This window comes from Euwallacea similis, chromosome 5, assembly GCF_039881205.1.
Source record: "Euwallacea similis isolate ESF13 chromosome 5, ESF131.1, whole genome shotgun sequence".
Classification (NCBI taxonomy): domain Eukaryota; kingdom Metazoa; phylum Arthropoda; class Insecta; order Coleoptera; family Curculionidae; genus Euwallacea; species Euwallacea similis.
In genome coordinates, this window is record NC_089613.1 from 4,250,078 (window position 1) to 4,273,404 (window position 23,327).

General features: G+C 33.7%; 3 protein-coding genes across 3 annotated transcripts; 2 read left to right on the forward strand and 1 right to left on the reverse strand.

The window, feature by feature from the left end:
- Positions 1-12,041: 12,041 nt before the first annotated feature.
- Positions 12,042-18,207, forward strand: LOC136409233 (dynein regulatory complex protein 10-like). Its single transcript, XM_066390605.1, has 7 exons — positions 12,042-12,304; positions 16,709-16,903; positions 16,956-17,226; positions 17,277-17,412; positions 17,463-17,705; positions 17,760-17,977; positions 18,028-18,207. The coding sequence occupies exons 1-7, from the start codon at positions 12,095-12,097 to the stop codon at positions 18,063-18,065; spliced, it is 1,311 nt and encodes a 436-aa protein (XP_066246702.1). The 5' UTR covers positions 12,042-12,094; the 3' UTR covers positions 18,066-18,207.
- LOC136409227 (trehalase-like) lies at positions 12,322-14,917 on the reverse strand. Its single transcript, XM_066390598.1, has 6 exons — positions 14,199-14,917; positions 13,888-14,143; positions 13,663-13,838; positions 13,485-13,611; positions 12,666-12,894; positions 12,322-12,603 (listed from the first exon to the last, which is right to left on the reverse strand). The coding sequence occupies exons 1-6, from the start codon at positions 14,879-14,881 to the stop codon at positions 12,341-12,343; spliced, it is 1,734 nt and encodes a 577-aa protein (XP_066246695.1). The 5' UTR covers positions 14,882-14,917; the 3' UTR covers positions 12,322-12,340.
- A 1,856-nt stretch (positions 18,208-20,063) lies between the features above and the next one.
- On the forward strand, positions 20,064-21,478 carry LOC136409123 (cathepsin L-like). The gene is made up of 5 exons (XM_066390445.1): positions 20,064-20,217; positions 20,270-20,611; positions 20,685-20,829; positions 20,891-21,088; positions 21,168-21,478. The coding sequence occupies exons 1-5, from the start codon at positions 20,128-20,130 to the stop codon at positions 21,407-21,409; spliced, it is 1,017 nt and encodes a 338-aa protein (XP_066246542.1). The 5' UTR covers positions 20,064-20,127; the 3' UTR covers positions 21,410-21,478.
- The last annotated feature ends 1,849 nt before the right edge of the window (positions 21,479-23,327 follow it).

Consider the following 23,327-nt stretch of genomic DNA (forward strand, 5'->3'; position numbering starts at 1 on the left):
TTAATAAACCAGGGATCAGTCTACAAATTAATTTATTTCTAAATCTTAACAATTTAAGCTTCTACCAGAATAATAATTTCCGTTACTTCAACCTTTCTTTTTTACACATTCCTATGATTAGTACTCCTCAGTGAATAGAAGCAATTTGCCGCACTGTAACTTAGACGGGAAAGCTAAAATAAATCAGAGCATTGTTAAAATATTTTGCTCAGAGGAAGTGTTTTCCTACACTATTTAGTAATTCGTGGCTAATATTAAATAGTCCAAAGATAGTCACTTTCGAGCCTTTAGACACACCCATTAACAGTATTAAATACTGCTTCTGGCATTTCACATTCCATTTATACCAGGGTAAATTATAGATTGAAAAGGCAAAATCTTCGCTCTGAAATGTCTCTTTGCAAATTATATTTTTTAAATAAAGAAGCACTTACATCATCTATACAAATCTGTCCGTAACCACATATATTCTTAGCATAAATAAAGTAATTGAAAGAGATTATAATGCCAAATATTGGGTTGGAGTATGGCTGCAATTACAAACGCACAATCAGATTGGTTGGAGTGAATGTAAGGTACTCACAGAAATTGTTGAATATATTCCTATAAATCCTCCTATTATCCCGGTGATGAAAACTAGTAAGAAAATCAGGTCATAGGAAGCGGTAGAACTGAATTTAAAAAAATATGAATAAGAATTAAATATAAAAAAACATCAGATAGGCCAACTTTTTAATATTCAGGTGTTTGTTAATTATTCCTCGAATTTCGTGGTTGATAAAGGAAACATCGTTGTTTGCCTCGATTCTCAAAAAAACGCTTAATTTATTTATGTGATCAACCAGCTTTAAAACTTGCACCCTTAACAGGAAAATTATGTACATGAAGTAGAATGCTATTGTGAAAGAAGGAATAATTTGAGTTAGAAAAAGGAGTATAAGTATCCACTGAATTAGATGACTTATCCAAAAATCTAAAAAAAGGAAAATTTAACCCGGATTAAGGTATCTACTTACCGGGTACCTTGAGGCACAAATCGCTTGAAGAATGCTGTTATCAACATGTGTTCTTCTTTGTTTTGCAACAAAATGTAAACCAAAACTCCGGTAGTAAAAGTATATGAACACAACAAAATCTTCATTGTTTTCTCAATTTCAAGACATGCAGTTCTTATTTTTCCTTTAGTCTCCGTACTGACATCGTTTAAATCAGTTGTAAATGTATTATTAAACGAGTTTACAGTCTTTATAACCTCCTTAGTTGAATAAGGATAAATCGAGCTAATCATAAAAGTCTAAAGCAAAGTGAGTTAATTTCTGAGCATTTTTACAGGTGGACTTACATAGACAGCGATGAAATAGAAAAGGCCATACTGAAAGAAGATTTCAATATTAAGATTCTGGAACAGCTGATAAGTTTCAATGATAGTTACGATGAAAAAGGTGGCACAAGTCAATTTTACAATAAATACCACATACGGGTATATCAATAGGACATCGTGCATTTTGGAAATAGTTGTCTGGTTCATGGTGTTCTTGAGAACTACCTTCACATTTTTCTTTAAAAATGATATTAGAGTAACATTCATCAATATTCATCATTTTATGTAATAATATCATTATAGATTTAGGATTATTACAAATTACTGTTCAAATCCTTTAACGACAAAAACATTAGAAAAATTAAATCCTCGTTTAGTAAACTGGTTGTCATAAACAAAACGTATTTATGTTTTTATGAGGTAAATTAAACCTTTTATTAAACCAGAAAAAACTTATCCACAATAATCAATAATTTTTTTGCCTTTTGACGCAACTCTTTTTAAGAAACACTAAAATTCGTTAAAGAATTAATAATTTCAATATTTCCATAGTAGTACTTATATTTCCTTGTTCTTCATGTCTTTTTGCAAATTATAATTTTTGAATCAGGAAATACTTACGTCATCTATACAGGGTGTTAGGAAAATGTCTTTCGTGAATTTAGACAATGATTAAGAATATCACTTTGAACAAAAAAGTTCTGTACAACAGAGGTCGGAATTTTTTTTTTCTAATGCCAAAGTTGGTAACCGAAAAGCTATGATAGCTTCAAAATTTTTTTAAAATGTTGAAAAACGTAATTGACAAATATTGATTGTTTTTAATGTGTAACAAATAAAGTTAAAATTATTCAACGATAACATTGTTAAAAGCAATTTAAAACCGAATGAATAACTCAATCGGTAAAAATAAACTTAAGCGGCAACGCCGCACTAAATGTGACTGAGAAGAAGGAGTTTACTTTTGTTATGTTTATTTTTTGCCATTCCTTAATACCTGATAGCTGATGAAACCTGACCCTATAAAGGTCATATCAGTCCCAAAAAAGCTGTGTAAGAATGCATACCTAGTTTTTACGGCTATTTAGGTAAGTATCGAAATGAAATAAACACGATGCGACGTTGCCAATTCTCAAAATATGTTTTTTTTGTCATAAATGTCATAGATAGATGATAGACGTAGATAGAGATGAGATAGAAACGGTCATACTGGAAGAAGATATTGATGTTAAAATTTTGGAATAGTTGGAACGTTTGAATCATAATTACGACAAAGAAGATAGAAATTATTTTCATAACAAACTTTATGTGTGGGAATATCTTTAGAGAATTGCGTACTCTGGGGATGTGGGTCTGTCCCATGGTGCCTTTGAAAACATTTTCACAGTCTTAGATATTATAGGATAGTAGCACTCGTCAATGTTCAGCAGGTCATTTGAAGAAACCATTACAGATTTAGAAATCTTACAAGCTATTGTCCGAAATTTTTTACCGACAATATCATTAACAAGATTAAATCCTGATTTAACCGATTAATTGGCAAAAAAAATACATACATATATTTATAAAGAAAGGCAATTTCACCAAATTAAGGAAAAGACCAAACCCTCATTCACAATTACCAGTAATTTAATTATCTTTTGGCGTAGCTGAGTGTAAGAAATATCGAAGATTAATGAAATATTAATTATCTCAAAATTTTAAAAATTATTTACATCCTGTATGTTTTTCTCATAAACTATCCACCATTTATGAGTCTGCATTGCTGCGCTTTAAGAAATAAATACAATTTGCTATTGTGTGTGTTAAATGGCACATTTGAAATAAGGAGAATCCATTGAGCTTACTTTAAGTCCTATTGAGCTCACCTTTTTGAAAAGGCATTGCTAACATCATGCATCAGAAAAACCGCCAGTTTAACATCTTCAAAAACATTAATGAACAGAATTAGAAACATTTTCTTACATTTGACATCCCAATTAAAGTATCAAAAATCGATTCTGCAAGATGTCGACTCAGAAATTTACATGTTTAATAATTTTTTGTAATTTGAAAACCTACTTACATCACTCATGTAATTCTGGACGTAATCACATTCAGGATAAAAAATCATAACGTACGTAATATAGACGATTCCACACTTCGTGTGGTACGAAGGCTGAAAGGGACAATAGCCATTTACATATAGGGTGGATGTTTTAAAAATGCAAATGTCAATATCTTGATAATTGTACCAATAATGGAAAAATTAAAAAATACGTCTATTATAATATGATGGGAGAAGATGATCGAGAACATGATGAGCTGACTACTACATGCACCCTAGCCACCTTAAATCGTTTTTTTTTTTAATAGCACGACCATGGCTACGACATATCATCGGAAAACATTTTTAATAAGCTTTTCAATGGTACGAAAGACTTTGGAATTCCGCCCTCAAATGTATCCGAAAATGCCTAAAAAGGAAAATCCGTAAGTAAGACACTTAGGGGTAGAATTGAATGGTTTTCAATTAGGAATAAGTAATAAAAGTGATAATTAGTCCAAAGTTTTATTGTAATTAAATCAAAGCGTAAGATTTGCCTCTCGATATTAATAATTTTTTGTAGTACCAGGTATTCGTTACTGTTTGGATTTATTTTTTTTTTTATTATTGTATTACATAAATACATACATGTATTTTGAAAATTTTGTTTTACATTAAAGGAACCACTAAAAATGGCATACATTAAATCATATTCTAGCTGAGTCCTGTACCTGTAGATTTACAGCAACTATAGACAGAGTCTTAATCTCCACTGTGAATGCTCTTTAAAGAATAAAAACAGCTCCCAAATGTATAACCTAAATGACACATCTAAAACAAACAGGACCCCTTGTGCTTACATCTCCCCAATACCCCATGCTACTTACACGTTTGAACAGATTACTGTTTATTTCAATCCAGGAAAAAAATGTAAATTGGAGACCCTCAGGGGCATTGGTTAACAGAATTAAAAACATATTCTGACTTTCGATATCCCAATTATACCATTGTAAGTTGTAAATGGCATTTACTAAATGTTGTTTCTGAAATGTTGATCATTTGATGCTTTCATTAATTTTTTACTTATGTGGGTATTGTTCACTTACATCATTCAGGAAGCTTTGAACAAAGTGACATATATAAAAAAGGATTATGTAATATGCACAAAAGATTATAACTTCATCAGTAATATTAAAAAATGGCTAAAAATTCGAAAGTTTTATGTGGCTTTTATATTTGAATTATTTATTCTTACTGAAAATATCGTATAAATGGATATAAGGCTCACAGTACCACCAATGAGTAGATAGATCGTGTATATAAAATTATTAGAAGACTCTAAACCTTCAGAATACCTAAAATTGATATAGAGGGTAAATACGTTTTGGAAAAACAAGAACCAACCATTTTAATCGCAAATGCTTCTCCACTATCAACTTGATGTGCATTTTAATGAATAATTTATTGTGTTTTTCCTCGTGTTTCAAAGCATCGTTGAAGTTATTGATATAGGCTATCAGCATGGAAAGCTTGAGTTTTAAATGAAATATTAAATAACATAAATATAAAGGAATGGCAGTTAAAGGCACCATTGAATTCATGACGAAGATGTGAATTGTCCAGAGTATTAGCTGAGCAATGAAGGAATCTAAAAACATCCAAGCGAGATGGATTATGTTAGCAGTTATAAAATTTCAATTATATGTGGACACGAATTACAAATACTGTTGAAGTAAGATGGTGGTGAAACCTGATCAGTCATAAATATTTGAAAAACGCACAGTAATTTTTCAAATATCCTGACATGAGAATGCCCTGTAGTTCTTAATATTGGTGACTGACGACATTTGGTCAAAAGCAAACAGAGTGGAACAGTCTTCTCATAACATTAGAAGGATAATCCCAGAAATACCCGACGTAACACTTAAAGAAAAAAAGATTGGAAAATATTACATTATTTCTCAACACTATCTCCTTTGAGATTGACACACTTTTCCCGGCAAAGTTCTATAGCTTTTATACCCTGTTTATAGCAAGAAGTTTCGAATGTTTCAAAATAGACATGAACCTCGCATTCCCCCTCTTCATTATTGGCAAATCTATTTCCACCGAGCCATTTTTTCAAGTTTGGAAGTGGAAAAAATCTGAGGGGGCTAAATCTGGCGAAGAGAGTGGGTGAGGAAAAAATTCGAAATCAAGTTGATTAATTCTGGTCATCGCGATGACGAAAGTGTGTCCTGGGGCGCTGTCTCGATTAAACAAAACTTTCTTTTTCGTTAAATGCGGTCACTTTCCCCTAATTTTTTCGCTCAAACGCTGCAATAAATTTGTATAATATTCTCCGTTCATTATTTTTACTTTAAAGAAATAGTCAATAAAAATTATTCCACGTATATCCCAAAAACCTGACACCATCACATTTCCTGCAGATGGATTTCTTTTCGCCTTCTCTGGAACGGATTCTCCCTCTTGAGTCCATTGTTTTGACTGCTCTTTCGCCTAAAGTGTGTTCATCTACGGCTATGAATTGACACAAAAACTCAGCTTTGTTGCGAAACTTTGCCAAACACTCTCTTGAAACTTCCTCACGGTGCCATTTTTGTTCAATTTGAGTAATAGCGGTACCCATCTTGCACACAATTTTCTTATATCTAATTGTTCAGTCAAAATTCGATGTACAGTACTTTTTAAAATGCCCATCGTATCTGCTAACTCACGCCATTTTAGCCGTCGGTCTTCCAGTATAGTTTTGTGGATTTTGACCACAATTTTTAGAGTGGTCATCTCATTGGAGCGATCATTGCGCAGTTCGATATGGTAGCTCGTACAATCGAGTTTAAACTCTGTCGCTCAATATTTTACATTTGTCAACGAAAAACCAGATTCCCACAGAGCAGAATCTAACTCCGCTTTGATGTTGGACGGACTAAGGTCTTTAAAATGAAAGTATTCAATCAAATGTCGATGACCAATTTTTTCCCATGTTCACAAAATCTCTAAAAGCGTTCACTAAGAATGGTTCCAAAACTAACACAAATCAGCGTAGCACCCTCAAACTTTAGATATAAGCTTTTTAAGGTTAGGTTTTTGTAATTTAGGCAAATGTTTAACAAAAAATCGCCATCTATATGTCAGGTGGGACACTTCTGGGACTATTTTCGTAACACACATAGAGATTTAAAGTGATACAGATTGATCTAGAGTCTGAAGTAGATTCCGTCTCACGAACTGCCCCAGTAATTGGAAAGTTCCTGTATCTCTATGAAAACGAAAAAGAAATCATAAAAAAAACAACATACTTATTTGATTACCTAGTGACATGAACTGTTTCAAAAATTTTGTTATCAACATTTGCTCCTCTCTGTTTTTTATCCATGAGTAATTCACAGTTCCCACTGCCGTTATATTCAAAACGATTATTATGACGAACAATAGCATCATTTTCTTTTTTTCCCTTTTTATTTTTGCTGTTAAACTTGCATTGATGCTGTTTAGATCCATCACAAAGACATCCTTGTATGATTGTTCAACTCGTACAAAGGAATCGATAAATGTAGGGTACATTGCATTAATGCCAAACATCTTAAAATCGAACGATGATAGAATAGTCTTGAAATATGGAAGAAGCTTACTCACAACTATGCATGTCAAATGAAAGTGTCCATAATTTATGCAAGTTTCTATATCGAACTGTTGGTAAAACTGATAATTCTGGATTAACAAAACGATGAAGAAAGAAACCAAATGAATTCTCGATATACAACGACTGCAAGGGATTCCCAATAGAAAATTTCGTATTGTGGGAATTAGGATCCCTGAAATAGATATTAATTTCTTTGATTCTCTTGGAATAAATTCAATCTTCACCTGATTCAGATTTAACGTGCATTTTTTTGGGGATTTTTTCTCAAAAATGAATTAACAACACTTCGACTTGGTTCACCTTAAAATGCGTTCACAGTTACTTCTTTACTTAGGGTTTGATCAAAATGCATGCTCACACGAAGCTAAAACCCTAAACTAAGTTAGGTCATTCAAAGTCAGAAAGGCAAAGAAATTGAAGAAAGGCAGAAAAGTTTCCGTGAATCAACATTTATCTTGCGGTATGCTTTTTGACATGATCGGTAATATACGATGGTATTATTTATGTTTGGACCAACTTTTCTTAAGATAAATACAGTTCTGTGTTGCTTGTTTGCAGTTTAAAATACGTAAAGACGAAACTGCATATTGATTGAATAGATTTAATTTTAAATGAAACAATTACTAAATACATTTCAAAATCTAGAAAACTTAACTTTAGTTTAATGTCAACATCCAGAAGTGTCTCTAAAAATTATCGAGAATTCCAAGGTACTCCTATTGCTTGTTTAAAGGATCAAAGACCCAACATATTGATAAATTTCTGACTTTTCAGCACGCGTGGAAAAATGACTAAATTCGCTTGAAAATGTAGGCAATTTTATTTTATTTTAATATCAAAACCAATTTGCTTGAAGGTTTTCAGATTTTTTAAAAATCGTTAATAGCAGAACTAGCGAAATTCTGAATGCTGCATTCGGAAAGAGTTATCGCAAATTGTAAAATATTTCCTGTAATCTTAAAAAAAGTTATAATGTGCACCCCTGCATGGTCTCTTATATGGAAGCGCCAACAAATTTATTCCCTTAACATAGGATAGATATGACCTGAATTATCGAAAACATGGACCAACTTGACTTAATTTTTCACACGTATGCCTGGGATAAAATTTAAAAAAATCTGCATAAAATAATATATATTTATTAAGGGTTTTATTGTTATATTTCAATCAACTCATATAACCGCTATATTACTACATAATACTTCTAAGAAAGGTGCAAGCAAGTACGTTCTCAATCTTATAGAACAACTGTGTCGCGGAAATCTTGATTTATATCAAAACACCTTAAACGACTCCACTTTATGCATCTATTAACTAATTTTATAAGGTGTTTGGACAATTGTATAAGTAGAGCAAGATGAATAAAATGACTATAGCAAAGTGCAGTGTTATTTTGTACAAACAAATTGAAATAAAATGTACTAAACCTCGAAAAGACAATTTTTACACATAACTGTCTTAAAGCATCCTAAGGCCGTAGCGCCTTAGGGAGACATTTGCGGATATAGGTTCTTATGTTCAGATCTATTCTATTGTCGCACTGAACAATCCTAGAAGTTCGATCTCATGGTTCTGAAATACCATGTATACCAAAAACCTAGTTGCAATGTCGAACCGTGCCAAAATAGCCTTATTTTCGGGTGCCGAATTCACACAATAGGGTGTTTTACCACGAAATACAATTTATTTTAGAAGACTTAATTTAAAGAAAAATTATGACGTCGATTACTTTCCACGATGTCTCTTCTGCAGGCTTTTTTTATATTAATTGCAATAGCAAAGCATGTTTGTGTGTTGTCATTGGCCAGTTAAGCAATAGTGACTAAGTACCTCTTGTACAGGTGTGCCTGATTGGGTATATTGAGATGGTAACGTCACATCTCAGCGTAAACATTATAACGTTAATGCAATATGCTGATTGGGCATATGGAGAAAAAGGCCCCGGACTGATTTTTTAAGCAGAGTCGATCAAGATCGAGAAATACGCTGAGAGGGCGACGTGGCCGAGAGCCCACGGAAAGTTAACATAGAATAAAGTTGTTCTAGTAACACTTATATGCCCGCAGATTCATTTTTTTTCATGATTACTTAAAGTAGACAGGCTATAAAAGCAGTATCCTACGTTATACGTATATTGACACATCTGAAAGAACGCGAGTTACACTTATAAACTTACTAATATCCACTTACCTTCTTCAAAAGATCGTTGTTAACATCAACCGTCAGAAAAATCGAGATCTTTAGAAACTCAGACATATTAGTTAACATTATTAGATACATTCGTTGACTCTCCACCTCCCAATCATACCACTGTAAGTTGTATATAGAATTTGCTAGGTTCTGACTCTGTAGTTAAATAATAGCTAATCTAGGATTTATGTCCGTGATTCACACATACTTACATCATCCATGTATTTCTGCGCAAAATTAGTAGCTCCAACGAGAACCGCAAAGTATCCCCCAAACATAACAACACCAAGTATGGTCTTGAAGAAGGGCTGAGGAATTCATATAAGTATTTTCTAGAAATAGTTGAAGGAGACTTACAGTGAATATCGTGATCAAGGACAAAAATCCTACGATTCCTCCAGTGATGGAGTAGCACAAGATACACAACGTGAAATCGAGTGTATGGAACGCCTTGTTGTATCTAAAACTTAACAACATGATTCTCTTCGATTTAGCATTAACGAAGAAGGGCTAACCGTTTAATTTCCAAGTGCCTCAGCACGATGAGCCGAATTTGAGCTTTTACAAATTCGCCATCAAATGGTTTATGTCTCAGAAAGTGTTTGACATTATCGACGTAATCAATGAGCATTAAGAGGTGCAACTTCACGTGAAATATTAAATAAATCAAAATTAAAGGAATGGCTATACTAGGAACAATTGAGATGAGTATAGCTGCATAAATGGTCCAATGGAATACCAAAGCTATAGCTGAATCTAAAGACATTCAAAAATTACTCAGTAGTGTTTAGCGTTGAGTGTAAGTAGCACCTAGAGGTATGAATTTTTTCAAAAACAATGTAGACAACATTGTATTCTCCACGTCTTGAAAATACATCCAATACGTGCTTGATATAGCAACTATTGCAAAAAATATCCAAACTATAAAAACATAATGCACCTTTGAAACTTCGTTGTTGATTTCTTTAGTTGTCTTCCTGCTGATGGTATTGAAATTCACGATAAAGAATTCCTTAAAGTTTTGTTCGGTTTCAACCAAAAATTTCATCGCTATAGGATAGATGGTGTTAATATTAAATATCTAAAAAAAACTTTCTTCAATTTGAAGCATCTACAAGCAAGAACGCTTACATAGAAGCAGGCACAGTAAAAATGCCCATATTTTACCAAAGTTGATATGTTCGGTCTCTGAGAGAATTGATAGTTCTGAATTAAAACAAGAATTAAACCAATTGCAGAACTAAATTTCGATAGATAGGTGTAATATGGGAAGATCATCAGGAATTTGCGTATTATGGGAATGAGGCAACCTGTAATTTTAAATACATTCTGCAGGGTTTAATTTTTGGACTATTACTTACTTGTTTCAACATGATTCATTTTGCCCTTCTGCTGCAATATCATCAAAGCATGAAAAACCGTTATGGTGAAATCGGGAAACCTATAATTGCTCTTGGTAATATTTATTTTACCATTTCTATCAACGTTTATTTATTTATTCTGTTATTTATAAAAAAGTCGTTTGTCATTATTTAAACATTATTTTGGTATGCCTGTCTGTACATAGTGTAACAAATTCGAGTCTATACTTGGGGATCTTGAAAACGGTAAGAGATACAACGTCGGTGAAAGGAAGGCAAAGTTGCGTATTTTGGCGCTGAACAATAATCCATGTGTGAATTTTTTTAAATCCAAACACTTTCGGAAATATCCGATAAAAACCGAAAATTTAGATTTTCGTTTTTCTCAAAAAACTCGAAAACCATTATTCGGAAAAAACCGATAACGAAACATTATTAAAGCACGTTTTGTCCGGCTTTCCACTGGTGTGATCGGTATTTTTACTCGACAATGGTTGTTGAAATATCACGAACTTCTTTGGATTCTTTTATGGGCTCCATGCAAAATTCAAGACATCTCAAAAACCAATCGTCGAGCAAAAATACCGATCACTCCAGTGGAAAACCGAACAAAAAGTGCTCTAATGATGTTTTGTCATCAGCTATCTCCCAATAATGATTTTTGAGAAAAATGAAAATTCAAATTTTCTGTTTTTATTCGATTTTACTACACCCCGTAGATTCTTACTGAGAGTAAGTTTTAGACACCAATTAATTTCTCATTAAAAAGCTTTCGTAGTTATTTAGCAGGAAGTGAACGGTCAAGAGCTATTTAGTACTGGTGTGCGACATATTTTATTCAGGCAAGTTATTTTATCATATAATTTGTCTCAATTATCATACCGACTTAAAATTTTGATCAGTTGTTGCATATAAAAATATGGGTAAATTAGGAATATTTTATACAAATGCTTTTCCGTATCGCTTAAAGTTTCTACGTGGCTACGCATAATACGTATTACTATTTACACAGGGTGTCTTAAGTTCATATTTATTTACGAAATTCTCGAAAAAGATATACGAATCGAGAAATTCGCGAAATTCCATATAAACATCAAGGTTCCGAACAGTGGTGTGGCCACACGGCTGTAAAATTATAATACATTCACCTAATTGTTATTAAAATTATTTATTGAGCATTCAAGTTCTATTAAAGTGCATTAACTGACTCAAACAGAACCTTAAGTAAAAGAAAGCTCTTTCGACTCCTTGTGCAAAAAAGTTCAATGTGAAATTTTAGTTTTTTCAAACTCACACACCGATCGCGGACCATCCTCTTTTGCCGATGGTTCTTTCTTATTTTTCTAAATATGCACCTAGTTTTTTGTCGTTGTTGCTTTATACCATTTTTTTTGCATTTGTCTATTAATATACTATTAGGCTCTACCCCGTAAAATTTCCCTATTTTAATACACCCTCACAACGAATCGACCCAACAAAATCAGACGTCCTTCAAACTATTTCTGTTCCATTGACGTTCGCTTTAGTTTATTCAATAAGTGTATTTTTTCGCAATGGCTTCTCAACAAATTATAGAAAAATACCTGAAAAAAATCCCCAAACCTTTTAATTCCATAATAGAAAATGGGGACAAATCCGACTACTTCCAAGGACTCAACATCCCTAAACCCGAAATCCTATCCCCGATGGACATGGAGCTCAGACTCCAGGCTGACAGAGTCATGTTCTCCATTAATAAGGCAGTTTCAATACTGAGTGTGCTGGTAAGTAGTAAAACTCATTTGTGTTTTGGTAATTATTTATTCTTCTATGTGATTATTGTTGTCGGAAGTTTTTTTGGTGAAGAATTTATTAATTAAATTTAGGGCTACGCCATTAGTCCATCCAAAACCCTTTTGTACTTGGTATTCTCCACCACCTCCATATTGTCCTACTCTAGTTGCATCGTATTTTTCGAACATGGCCGATTGCTCTTGGAAGCCCACCATGTTGGCTTCAATCCATCTTTCAGCAGATTTTTTAGCAATATCTTTGGCCTTCCGATTTCCGGTATTCCACAACCCTTAAAAATTTCATGGTGGAGAGAGTAAAAGGTAAGCTTATTGGATTTCAGTGAAAACTTACCCAGAATTACGATTTCTTGAAGAGGGGGCCAAGCATTGGGCAAATCCCACTGCTCATTATTGTCATCTAGAGAAGTAGGGGTCCCTCCTCGATATTGCCCAATTCCTGTAGCTTTAAAATAGTTAGCTGCTCTTTTGCCATATTGCTCTTTGAGGTTTTGGTTGTAGGCATTTGCCCATAGAGGAGAGAAGTTGCTAGGAAAGAACATTTTTCTAGGTTTGGAAAGCACCTAAAATATATATTGCTATTTATAATGTATCCTTTTCAAATACTGAAATGAGAATATGAAAATGGAATATGCTGCATATAAAACATGTTGGTGAATCATTGTAGCTACGGATTTTTGATAATAAAAGGTGCAAATTCTGTTAATGCCAGACATTTTTGCCAAACTTATTGTCCCTTTCATGTCTAAGAAGTTTTAAAATTACTGAAATATTCGAAAAAAGGGAAAATCAGCAGTAATTTCAACCTTAAATATGTCGTTTAAACTCGTTGAACTATTTGCTGTAGAAAAACTTTAAAAATCTTATTCTTGATAAATATTTAAGTATGGAATAGGAAAATACCAAAATTTTGCTTTCGGTCCTGGATTTTTAAATTTTAACCCATTTAAACTAGGCAAAAAAACTATTAAATTTGTAAATATAGCAAAATCATTTAGGTAGATCCAAAATGTGATAACTGCATAAACATTCAACTAATATCTAAGAAAGCGAAAAAACTTCAAAATTAAAGCTCAATACCTTTAACAGGAGACACTCTGTTTAATATGTTATTTTATCGATATAAAGGGTGAAATATTGAATTAGTCCCTACCGCATCAAAATCGTACCAAATACCATCTTTTTCGTCATAAAGCACCTCCTGGATAGCACTTTCCCACTCGTGAGCGTGATTCTTCCATTTTAGAGATTTTTCAAGGTTCCCTGTGAGCTTGTAAAAGCTAAAAAAATGTGATATTTTTTGTTTTCCTATGGAATTGCTTAAAAAATACCTGGATAAGCGTTTGAAGGCTGCACATAAAAATGAATTCAAATCAACTGGAATCACCCTTTGAGTATCAATATGAGTGAGGTTAGTCTTGACCCCTCCATCCTCATCGAAAAACCACCGGCTTGAGAAATCCCACCCGCTTTCAGCCCCACTTTTCAGGCCTTGGTAGCAGTGTTCCTGGATTTTTACATAGAATTATTTTATAATTTTCTATAAACCAACAAACCATTTGTTCTTTGGTTTCGAAATAAGAACAAGTGGTCACATCTTCAATATAAGACTCAGGCCTCGGCGTAACGCTCTCAGAAATGTAGTGAGCCATTTTATAGGTCTTCTGATTAATTGTAATATCTATAGTCTTATTTTGCACCCAATAAGTCAGCTCTGTATCCAGTAGATCTACAATTTCCAGAATCCAGGCAACATCCCTAGTTTTATCGTACAAAAGTCCAGCCATGAGTGTTAAAAGAGGCGGTTGAGACCTAGAAGCACAACTCTCATCTCAACACGACAAACATAACATTTCCTTCAACTGACCTGTTCAAATAATATACTCTCCCGCCATTGGGAATAAATCCATACTTATTGACAATGCTCAAAAAATTCTGCAGCATCCCTTTAGCAGTGTCCACCATGTCACTTATGATCAAACCTTCAAGGATCCAATAAGTGTCCCAGTAGTAAAATTCCCTGAATCGCCCTCCAGGGATGATGAATCCATTAGGGACTGCAATAAGAGAGTGTCTATTGGGGTTTTCGAAGACCGAATCTGCAATCTTCCTCCCTAGACTTAACCAAATGTTTACGACGTCCGCAGCAAATTGCCTAATCTCCTTGGATTCGATTCGGTCTAGAAATTCTGGATTTGGATTGAAATCTTCCGGCTCCCAATCTTGCAACTCGTCATTATCATTAAAATTCTCTTTGACGAAATTCTGAATGTCCTTTCTTGTAGGGCTATTATTGGTGGCCAACAGCAGATTATCAAAGTTCCGCAAAGTCACATCCTCATTGTTGACTTGACTCATATCCACGAAGGTTTTGGAATCGTTGTACAGTCTTGCCCTTTGGACTGTATCCAGTAAAAGCCCTTGACAATACACTTTGCTGTCGCAAGATTGCTTGGGGTCAGTGACGGCAACATCCCTTTTGATTCTGGCCAGGAACACTGGGGAAAACAGTAGTGGCAAAAAGAAATACGAACCACATAGTTTATTCATATTTCAACATCGACAGCCTGACTGAAGTACTCCAGTCTAAGGCTGTTTTTAAAAGCCGCGAAGTTCACTTATCTTCCATCGTTTTTAGCGGGTGATAAATTTTAAGTGCGCCTATGGCATAATTACATAGTCATCTATTACTTAAGTCGCACCACGCCAATAAATGGAAATGTCTTGATAAACCATTACACGAAACTGGTCCGTAAACTCGGCGATTTGGGCCCATACTGAATCTTGTAGTTTCATGATTATTCATCATGTTATAACCAGTGCAGATAACTGTGCGAGACTTGCAAACTTTCCACGAAGATAAGAAAATTGCTAAATCTATAAGAATTATGGGTTGAGTCAATAACCCATACCATTGTCGCGGATAATAGGATTTTGATGGTAATTACTTTCTGTGGGGTATTAACTCAAAGTTATCATTAGAAAGATAGAAAACGACCTGTATTTTAATTCATGAACTCGCTAAATTACGTATCCAAAAGCATCAAAGAGAGAGCTTCCAAGGACTTTCTTGTTCCATCGAAGTTCGTGCACGATGTAAACTGACCATATTTTTTTTACTTCTTCCTACAGCCTTTCGTTTCTCTCTAACTTTCTTTGAGTTGCTTGTACCTTAACCTCGACTCTTCAGATGGGTCGTAGTTGAAATGGATATCCAGATAAGTACTATTGAAGAGAAACTGAGATCGCGGTAAGTGTTTCACTGAGTGAGAAAATCTGTAAAAAGTTTCCCCCGATGGATGAATACTCGAAACTTCTAAATTTAATAGTGGAGATCAAACTTCAGTTGAACTATCAGAAGAATTATTTAACTGCGGGTTAAGTTCTACATGCTAAAATAGACTTAAAGGCTTTAAGTACATTAGAAGATTAGTGGTTATTCAGTCAGCGCCATTTCGCCTTTGTAAAACATCAACAAGTGACCACTTTTCATGAATTTTGGGACTCAATTTTTAATAAAAACTATCGGATATTAGACTCCAGGAAATAACCTCTAATCATCATATACGGTACATCCTTAATGGTCAAGAGAGTGTCCACTAAGGAACATTAAAGGCCAGATATACAGCTTGAACCAAAGTCTTTTGAATTCCCAAACACAAGCACTTCTCCTTTTCTTATTGAGAAAACACTTATATTCACTCTCTACTTGAATTTATCCTGAAACCCTACATTTACGGAGTCAAAATCATATAAAAAGGGATATTACGGTTTTTTAAAAAATTGGCGAGTTGTTAATAATTTTGACGATTATTGAAAATTTTTTATATTTTTTGGGATTTTGTCAATTTAAATTTTTGTAAATTTCTGATTTGAGTAAATTTTTGAAAAGTTTTTCAATTTCTTCCCATTTTTTTTAAGTTAAGGACGTGTCCAGGCGGATGATGTTGTAGCCTGCTCTTAGTTTTAGTACATCAATAGTTTTCTCATGGTAAAATTTGAAGTTTTTAATTGTAAATGTAGCGAATATAATGCTGCATCAGATAACCTTAAATTGTTATCAATAACGGTAATTACAACTAAACTTCACATTACAATATATTAACATGATATCATGGGAACACCTCATTGTTGTACAATGATAATCGTGCTTATCTAAAACACAGGAAATCACTTAAAGGAAAACGTTTAAAACTTCAAAACGAGTTTTAGGTGTTTAAAAAACCAGATTTTTTATAATTTTCCTTAATCAATTCCTAAAAAAACTATAAACAAACAGACAGACATTAATCCACAACGGATTTACTTCTACCAACATACTTTGTCATCCATTAGTTCACCTCTTTGGCACTAATACCTAACAATCACCTTCTTCAGGCCTATTTACCCTACCTCTTAGACAATCAAGCCCGAATTCTCAAGGAGAATTTCACCTCCACCGAAATATCCTTCATTTTCTACGTACTGAAGCTCTACGAATCGAAGGATGAACCCGAAGAGGCCAACACTGCCAGTCTAGATGATGTGGGGGAATGTGTTGACATGATCAACAGAATTAAGATCGGCAAAACTGTACATCGATTAACAATACACTTATTACAACAGCTAATTAATTTTATTTCAGAGATACCAAAGTTCAGATGATATGATCATTGATGGAAATTTGATGCAAATGATCAACATGATTTTCACCAATAAATGCATTCGCCAGGAGATAAGCAACGCTCCAACCCAGATGACTATTCCTTATGTTGTGGATTTTATCAGGCATTTTGAAGAATTGAAGGAAATGGCGAAGATCAAGCTATATGTTACCGGTACTGAAGAAGAGGCGCGGGAAAAGAGATTAAGGCAGGCCTATAAATCAAATATCATGTTAACTACAGCAATACAAGGTAAAAATCAATAAATAACTTATTAAAGGGATTTCAAATTTATTTCACAGATCTTGAGCAACAACTTAATATTCAACGCGAACAACTCGGGAACGAGTTGAACAAAAAAATGGAAATAATCGATCGATACAACAATAAAATTACCAGAATCAAGGAAGAGTTTCAAATCAGCATCGAGAAGAACATGTAAGTCTTCATGTTATGTCCCAAAGTGGAGAAGCATTGAAGAATTTCAGCCACGAATCTGAGAAGAAGATGATGCAGGAATGCCTGGAAAGCCAAGAGAAGCAAGCAATTTTAAATGTTGAAGCTGCAACTATTACCAACCAGTACCAGAAACTTTTGGAAGACGATTTGGATGAGGAAAAAAAGCTCAGAGCTAAAACCATGAAGACGCAGATCCAGCTGCATAATTGGCTTACCAAATATGATCAGGAAATTGGGGATAAACAGGGAGAATATGAGGCTCTTAAAGCAGAGTTAGTTACGACTTTTGACTGTTATGTTTTTCATAAAAAAAAGTACCATATTAGGTATGACACTGAGAAGGCTGCAATGGACGAATTGCAAGAGAAAATGGATAATCAAGAGCGCTTGTATAACACATTAATGGCTGAAAAAGAAGCCGAAGAAGAAAAGCTTTTCCAGGAGATCGCTTATAAAATGCTGTTAAATCGCTCTGCCAGGATAATTCAGAAAGCTTGGAAAGCCTACAGGGAGAGAAAAAAAGCTAGAAAAAGAGGGAAGAAGGGTGAGATGCTTTTTAAAATGATTTAAAAGACTTTAACACTGGATTTGCAGGCAAAAAGGGAAAAGACGGTAAGAAGTCCAAGGGATGAATGGACAAGGACACATATTTTTCTAGTTTGTTCAGGAAATCGTAATTAAATTCTACTATTTAGTTATACAAATACGTACTTATTTCTACTATAGTCATATTATAGTAGATGTGTATTAGATGTATATATTATAGACATGTAGTAGGGCGTTAAAATATACAATTTTCAGTGAAAATAAACAGTAATCAAGAAAAGTTTTTGAAGTTCAAGTTTAAGGAAGTTGTTTTTAATAAAATGCAGGACCTTAGTAATTTTTAAGTACTTAAACGTAATTTTTAAAATAATTAAAAGGAATAAATCGGTCACCAAAACCTTGTTTATTTATTAAAATTCTCTTCGAGAACCATCTCGACTTGAACACCTGATAAGGAACGTATTATATGTTTTTGTGCTACCTTATTATACATACTATATATTCACTTATTACATATATTCACCCTGAGATAAATGTTCGTGTTGATAATATGATAATTACAGAGTATTTGCGGGTAATGGGAAATGTTTCCTTAAAGCACCATTCTGATTTAACGAGCCTTATAATCAACGTAATGATAGAGGTAAGTTTAACTGGCTATTAAAGCCAGCTTAACGGGAACGATTATGCTGCTATGCCAAACAGAAATTGAGAAATCTCTATTGGATATTAAAATTAAGAGCCAAGCTGTTATTATAGAATAAACAGTCACTTACAGAAAATATAAATATCTAGTGGTCTACACGATTTAATGTCAGCGTTTTAGACCTGTCCCTCTTTAAATCTCGGATATTCGAGTTTTTTTCTATTCCACACCATGTATATTACTGAATATTTTATTTTTATTATTATCATTTTTATCCACCTTTTAAATTGAAACTTTTGAATACCCTGAAAAACTGGTTAAAATTCTAGACTTCAGAAGAACTTCTCTGTTTGAAGTCATTCGACCGGCAATATTAACTCATTACTACCATTACACGCTAATTTTTCCCCAATACGAAAATGTTAAATATAAACGGCTACTAATTATTGTGTATTTGATATTGGGCGCATTCAGGGGAGAGCATCGCTGCGGCGCTTTATCGCACACCTTACTGCTTTATGAACTAATTTAAAGTAGCAAAGCATATTACGACAGAAAGCTGAAATTTTGAATCTTCAATTTTCAAAAGATCGAATTACCAGATATTTGTGAAATCAACTTGTCAGACTAAAGGCAGTCAGCGAATTCAAACTGCACGTGTTGCAGTGCTCGAATACATACATATTTCAGGTTTGCTAAAACTCCTCTAAAAAGATACTAAAAAACTAATTCAATTATCGCTCACAAATACTTAATGAGCTTATTATTAATGATACCGTTGTTATACGCTTTACATTATTAATTCCTTCAGCTGCTTCCCTAATTATTAATAAATTCCGCAAACTCCATCATTATTTTGAAGTTGTTAAATCACATATTTGATGCATGTTTTGTTCGTGGTAAGATCAATTAAAGTATGTTTTCAGCATTTTTAAAGAGAAATTTTCACATTTTGTTTAAGCCGTTTAAACGTGTATTTTTTCCATGAGTCAGTTTATTAGTAATAGTAGTAGTATGAACGATTCGTTAATGCCCTTTTTCCCTTTCTAACTAGATAGGTATGTACCTTGATCCGAATTCATCCTAACAACTTTCTTTAAATATTTTTATTATATTAAGGTTAAATAACTGCTATTACGCCAAAACTTTCATTATTTGTTTGTTAGTAGTCTATCGAGTTTCAATCGCAAATGATAAACTTGTGACAAGTTTGAACATTTTCCTAGTAAAACCATAAAATATTAATTTTATTGCAGGAAGCAAATTTATCTCCTTGAAAACTTACATTGCATGACGTAATTGGTTTTTGAAAATCTTAATAAAAGCCAAATGTCGTTTAAAATCAAAACCCTGTAGAACAAATTTGTTACTTGAGTTATACACCTTCTACATGGAATCTTATCCTTTTATCATGTGATAAGGTACGTCATCAATTCTTAACAAGCTCTCAATAATATCCTTATGGTCGATTTTATCAAATTGTTGCTAAATCCTTAGTGAACATGAAGTCTCTAGTAATTTTGGCTGTAAGCCTTTTTTGTCTAATATTACCCTCCTTACAGCAACACCAAGAACTTTTCCAAACCTTCAAGGTAAGCTCTAGTCACTTCTAAATACTAATTTTTGAAACCGTAACCGTTTCAGAATAAACATGCCAAAACTTACGCATCCTCAAAAGAGGAACTCCTTCGTTTCGCAATTTTTCAAGAAAACCTAAAAACCATCGAAAACCACAACCGTCGCTTTGAGGCAGGATTGGAGACATACCAAATGGGTGTAACTAAATTTGCAGATTATACTACAGAGGAGTTTCTAACCCTCTTGAAGCGCCAAAGCAAGAGCAAACCTCAGTACGATAAAATAAAGACTTTCCAACCACCAGTAGATAAACCGGATTTGCCAAACGCCACTGACTGGAGGGATGTGGGAGCTGTTACCAGGGTGAAAGATCAGGGGGATTGTGGGTCTTGCTGGGCGTTCTCCGTTGTAAGTTGACTTGGGAAGCGACCCATTTCTTGAGAGGAAAACACTGGGTATATTTTATAGGATTTCATTTCAGACAGGAACACTTGAAAGTTTCTACTATTTAAGATACGAAGAAAAAGTAGAATTTAGTGAGCAACAACTGATTGATTGTGATGCGACTAATAATGCTTGTAATGGTGGCAATGAGGCTCCAGCCATGAAATACTTCGTTCAATATGGTAAAGTTTTGATCAAATCAATAAAACATATATATAGTATAAGAGGAGCGCCCTTCAATAGGTATAGAAACTGAAGAGACCTATCCTTATGTGGGAAAGAAAGAGGTTTGCAAGTTTAACAAGTCGGATGTAAAAGCAGTTTTAGAGAGCTATATACCAATAGAGTCAGGCGATGAGGATACACTTCTTTTGGTAACGGGATTTTTAGGACCTACCTCAGTTGCCCTTGATGCATCAGATTTACAATTATATGTTTCAGGTTAGCCTTGATCATCGTTCTTTATTTATATTTCATAAAGTTTCTCAGTCCTCCAGCTAAATATCTAAGCACGTTTTAGGAATATTTACCAGTACAACTTGCTCTCAAACCTTGACTAATCATGCTGTTCTGACCGTGGGTTATGACCGTGATAATGCAACAAACATGGATTATTGGATAGTGAAGAATTCCTGGGGAGAAGATTGGGGGGAAAGTGGTTATTTTAGGATAAGAAGGGGAACTAACGAGTGCGCCATTGCTATGGACAGTGTTTACCCATCTTTCGGCATTCAACCCAATGGAACAACTGAGGAAAATTAATAATTATGTACGAAATCTGAGCTATGCTTACGTTTTTCTTAGAGAACGTTAATAAATTTTCGTTGTGGAGATCGTAATTTTATTGAAATTGGAATCGCAAACCTCCATATCTCTGATTAAATCACTTCTATCGATTTGATAAAACCATGTCCATAATCAGTTGTATACCTACGTCAAACATGATTGCTACTACATTTTCCCTTCTATTTACTTCGGGCAATTTCCTTGGAAACCAATGAAATTCTCGAGATCACTAGAGATGAACCAATCAAAGAGGAAAAATTTCTATTCATGGTCTCAGTCATGGATCCTTACACCTGCTAGATTTGCAGTGGTGCATCATTGGGGAGGAATGAGTGTTAACTAGAAATCAACGTTATTCTCTGTCATTTCGTGGATATATGCTAATTTTACTATCTTAAAGCCCAAATAATATTTAAAAAATATATACAGTATAATCCTCAAATAATTCATTAAAGAATATTTTTCTGGAAGAAAATCCTAATCCCCGTTAAGCATAGAAAATCACTTTCAAAATTATTTCGGAGGAGTTAGAGGTGTTGAAAAAGGAACTGAAACAGAAATACCAAAAAAAATTACTAATGCCCTGGGATCAGTGATACCACTCCATTCCCCCATGATCTGATTCTGATTCATTTAGTCACTTCGCTCTATTTCCCTGAATCTGTTCAGATTGTACAACTGACAGAACTAAACAAGTCATGGTCAAATTATGAATATGAGACTATTGTTGGTAGGGTATGATGAGATGTTAGTTACTAATGTAAATTTTTTGCTTCTGGTAAAAGTCAAAGGGCGCCCACATACTAAGCAGGTACCCGTGATATGGCCAATCGTCCAATTGACCGCATGCAATGAAAATGTATGTTAACTTACGCGGAAACTATTTCTATTCGCACTATTATTAGCCGCAAGATACTGAGGAATGGTTAACATAGGACTCATATGAATCCATTGAACCCATAAATAGTACATCGCAAATTTCGAAATTTTTTTCGACAAATGTCGAGAGGGGAAGGAACCCATTTTTTGCCATTTTTGAAATTTTGAAAATCTATAACTCGAGCAAACGTGGGCCGATTTCGTTAAAAATAACTGAAATTAATCGTCTTGACGTGCCCTTTAAAATCTTTAAAGCTCGAAATTAAAAAACTAGATCTTCTATTACAATATCTTTAAGTTATAAAAAATATTAGTTCGATTATTAAAATTTGGGAACATTTTAAAATTTTTCTGTTGACGCGTTTTCTATCTAAAATCGTTTCAATTAAAAAAAATTTGAGATTTTTAATATTTAACTAACTAGTTTAAAGACGTTCCTTACTTGCGGGTGACTAGTAACATTTTTCAAAGACTGCAAACCTATAAATAGGTATTTATTTTAGTTGGACGGAAATATTAACTGCATTTGCATTGCTCTTTATTGAATTCTTCCTGACCGCTGTTAATGAGAACCATTAACGTATTTAAAATTCCCTTGAAAAATACATTTCATGATGTTTTGACTTTTTGACAAATGACACCCTAATATATGATGGTGATAACATATAGCACACTGGATATTGTTGAATGGTTTTTTCAACTGTTATAACATGTGATTACTTTGACAAGAGTTGGGTAGCTTGTTAAGATAATTGCTTAATGATAAGGTGTTGTTTAAAAAGTAGGTAAGACAATAAACAAAAATGAAGGTAACATATTTTGTTTTTACTTTGACTCATTCGTGATTAGTACACTTTTTAAAGCCAATATTAGCGATCACTAAGTAAAGATATAAACGAGGTTGATTTTACTATGAAAATAGAATTAGCCTATATTTTGTGGTGACCAAGATATTGCCGAAGATATGCTTTAATCAATTGTTTTAAAATAAATGATAATTATTCAAAAATATGCT

Bases quoted from the DNA above. Each gene is read 5' to 3' on its own strand.
- LOC136409233 (XM_066390605.1), top strand. From the start codon at position 12,095: ATGGCTTCTCAACAAATTATAGAAAAATACCTGAAAAAAATCCCCAAA. The intron at 12,305-16,708 runs GTAAGTAGTAAA...CACCTTCTTCAG, and splicing joins TTTCAATACTGAGTGTGCTG to GCCTATTTACCCTACCTCTT. The intron at 16,904-16,955 runs GTACATCGATTA...ATTTTATTTCAG, and splicing joins GAATTAAGATCGGCAAAACT to AGATACCAAAGTTCAGATGA.
- LOC136409227 (XM_066390598.1), bottom strand. From the start codon at position 14,881: ATGAATAAACTATGTGGTTCGTATTTCTTTTTGCCACTACTGTTTTCC. The intron at 13,839-13,887 runs GTTTGTTGGTTT...GTAAAAATCCAG, and splicing joins TCGAAACCAAAGAACAAATG to GAACACTGCTACCAAGGCCT. The intron at 12,895-13,484 runs GTAGGGACTAAT...TATATATTTTAG, and splicing joins TTTGGTACGATTTTGATGCG to GTGCTTTCCAAACCTAGAAA.
- LOC136409123 (XM_066390445.1), top strand. From the start codon at position 20,128: ATGAAGTCTCTAGTAATTTTGGCTGTAAGCCTTTTTTGTCTAATATTA. The intron at 20,218-20,269 runs GTAAGCTCTAGT...TAACCGTTTCAG, and splicing joins AACTTTTCCAAACCTTCAAG to AATAAACATGCCAAAACTTA. The intron at 20,830-20,890 runs GTAAAGTTTTGA...GCCCTTCAATAG, and splicing joins GAAATACTTCGTTCAATATG to GTATAGAAACTGAAGAGACC.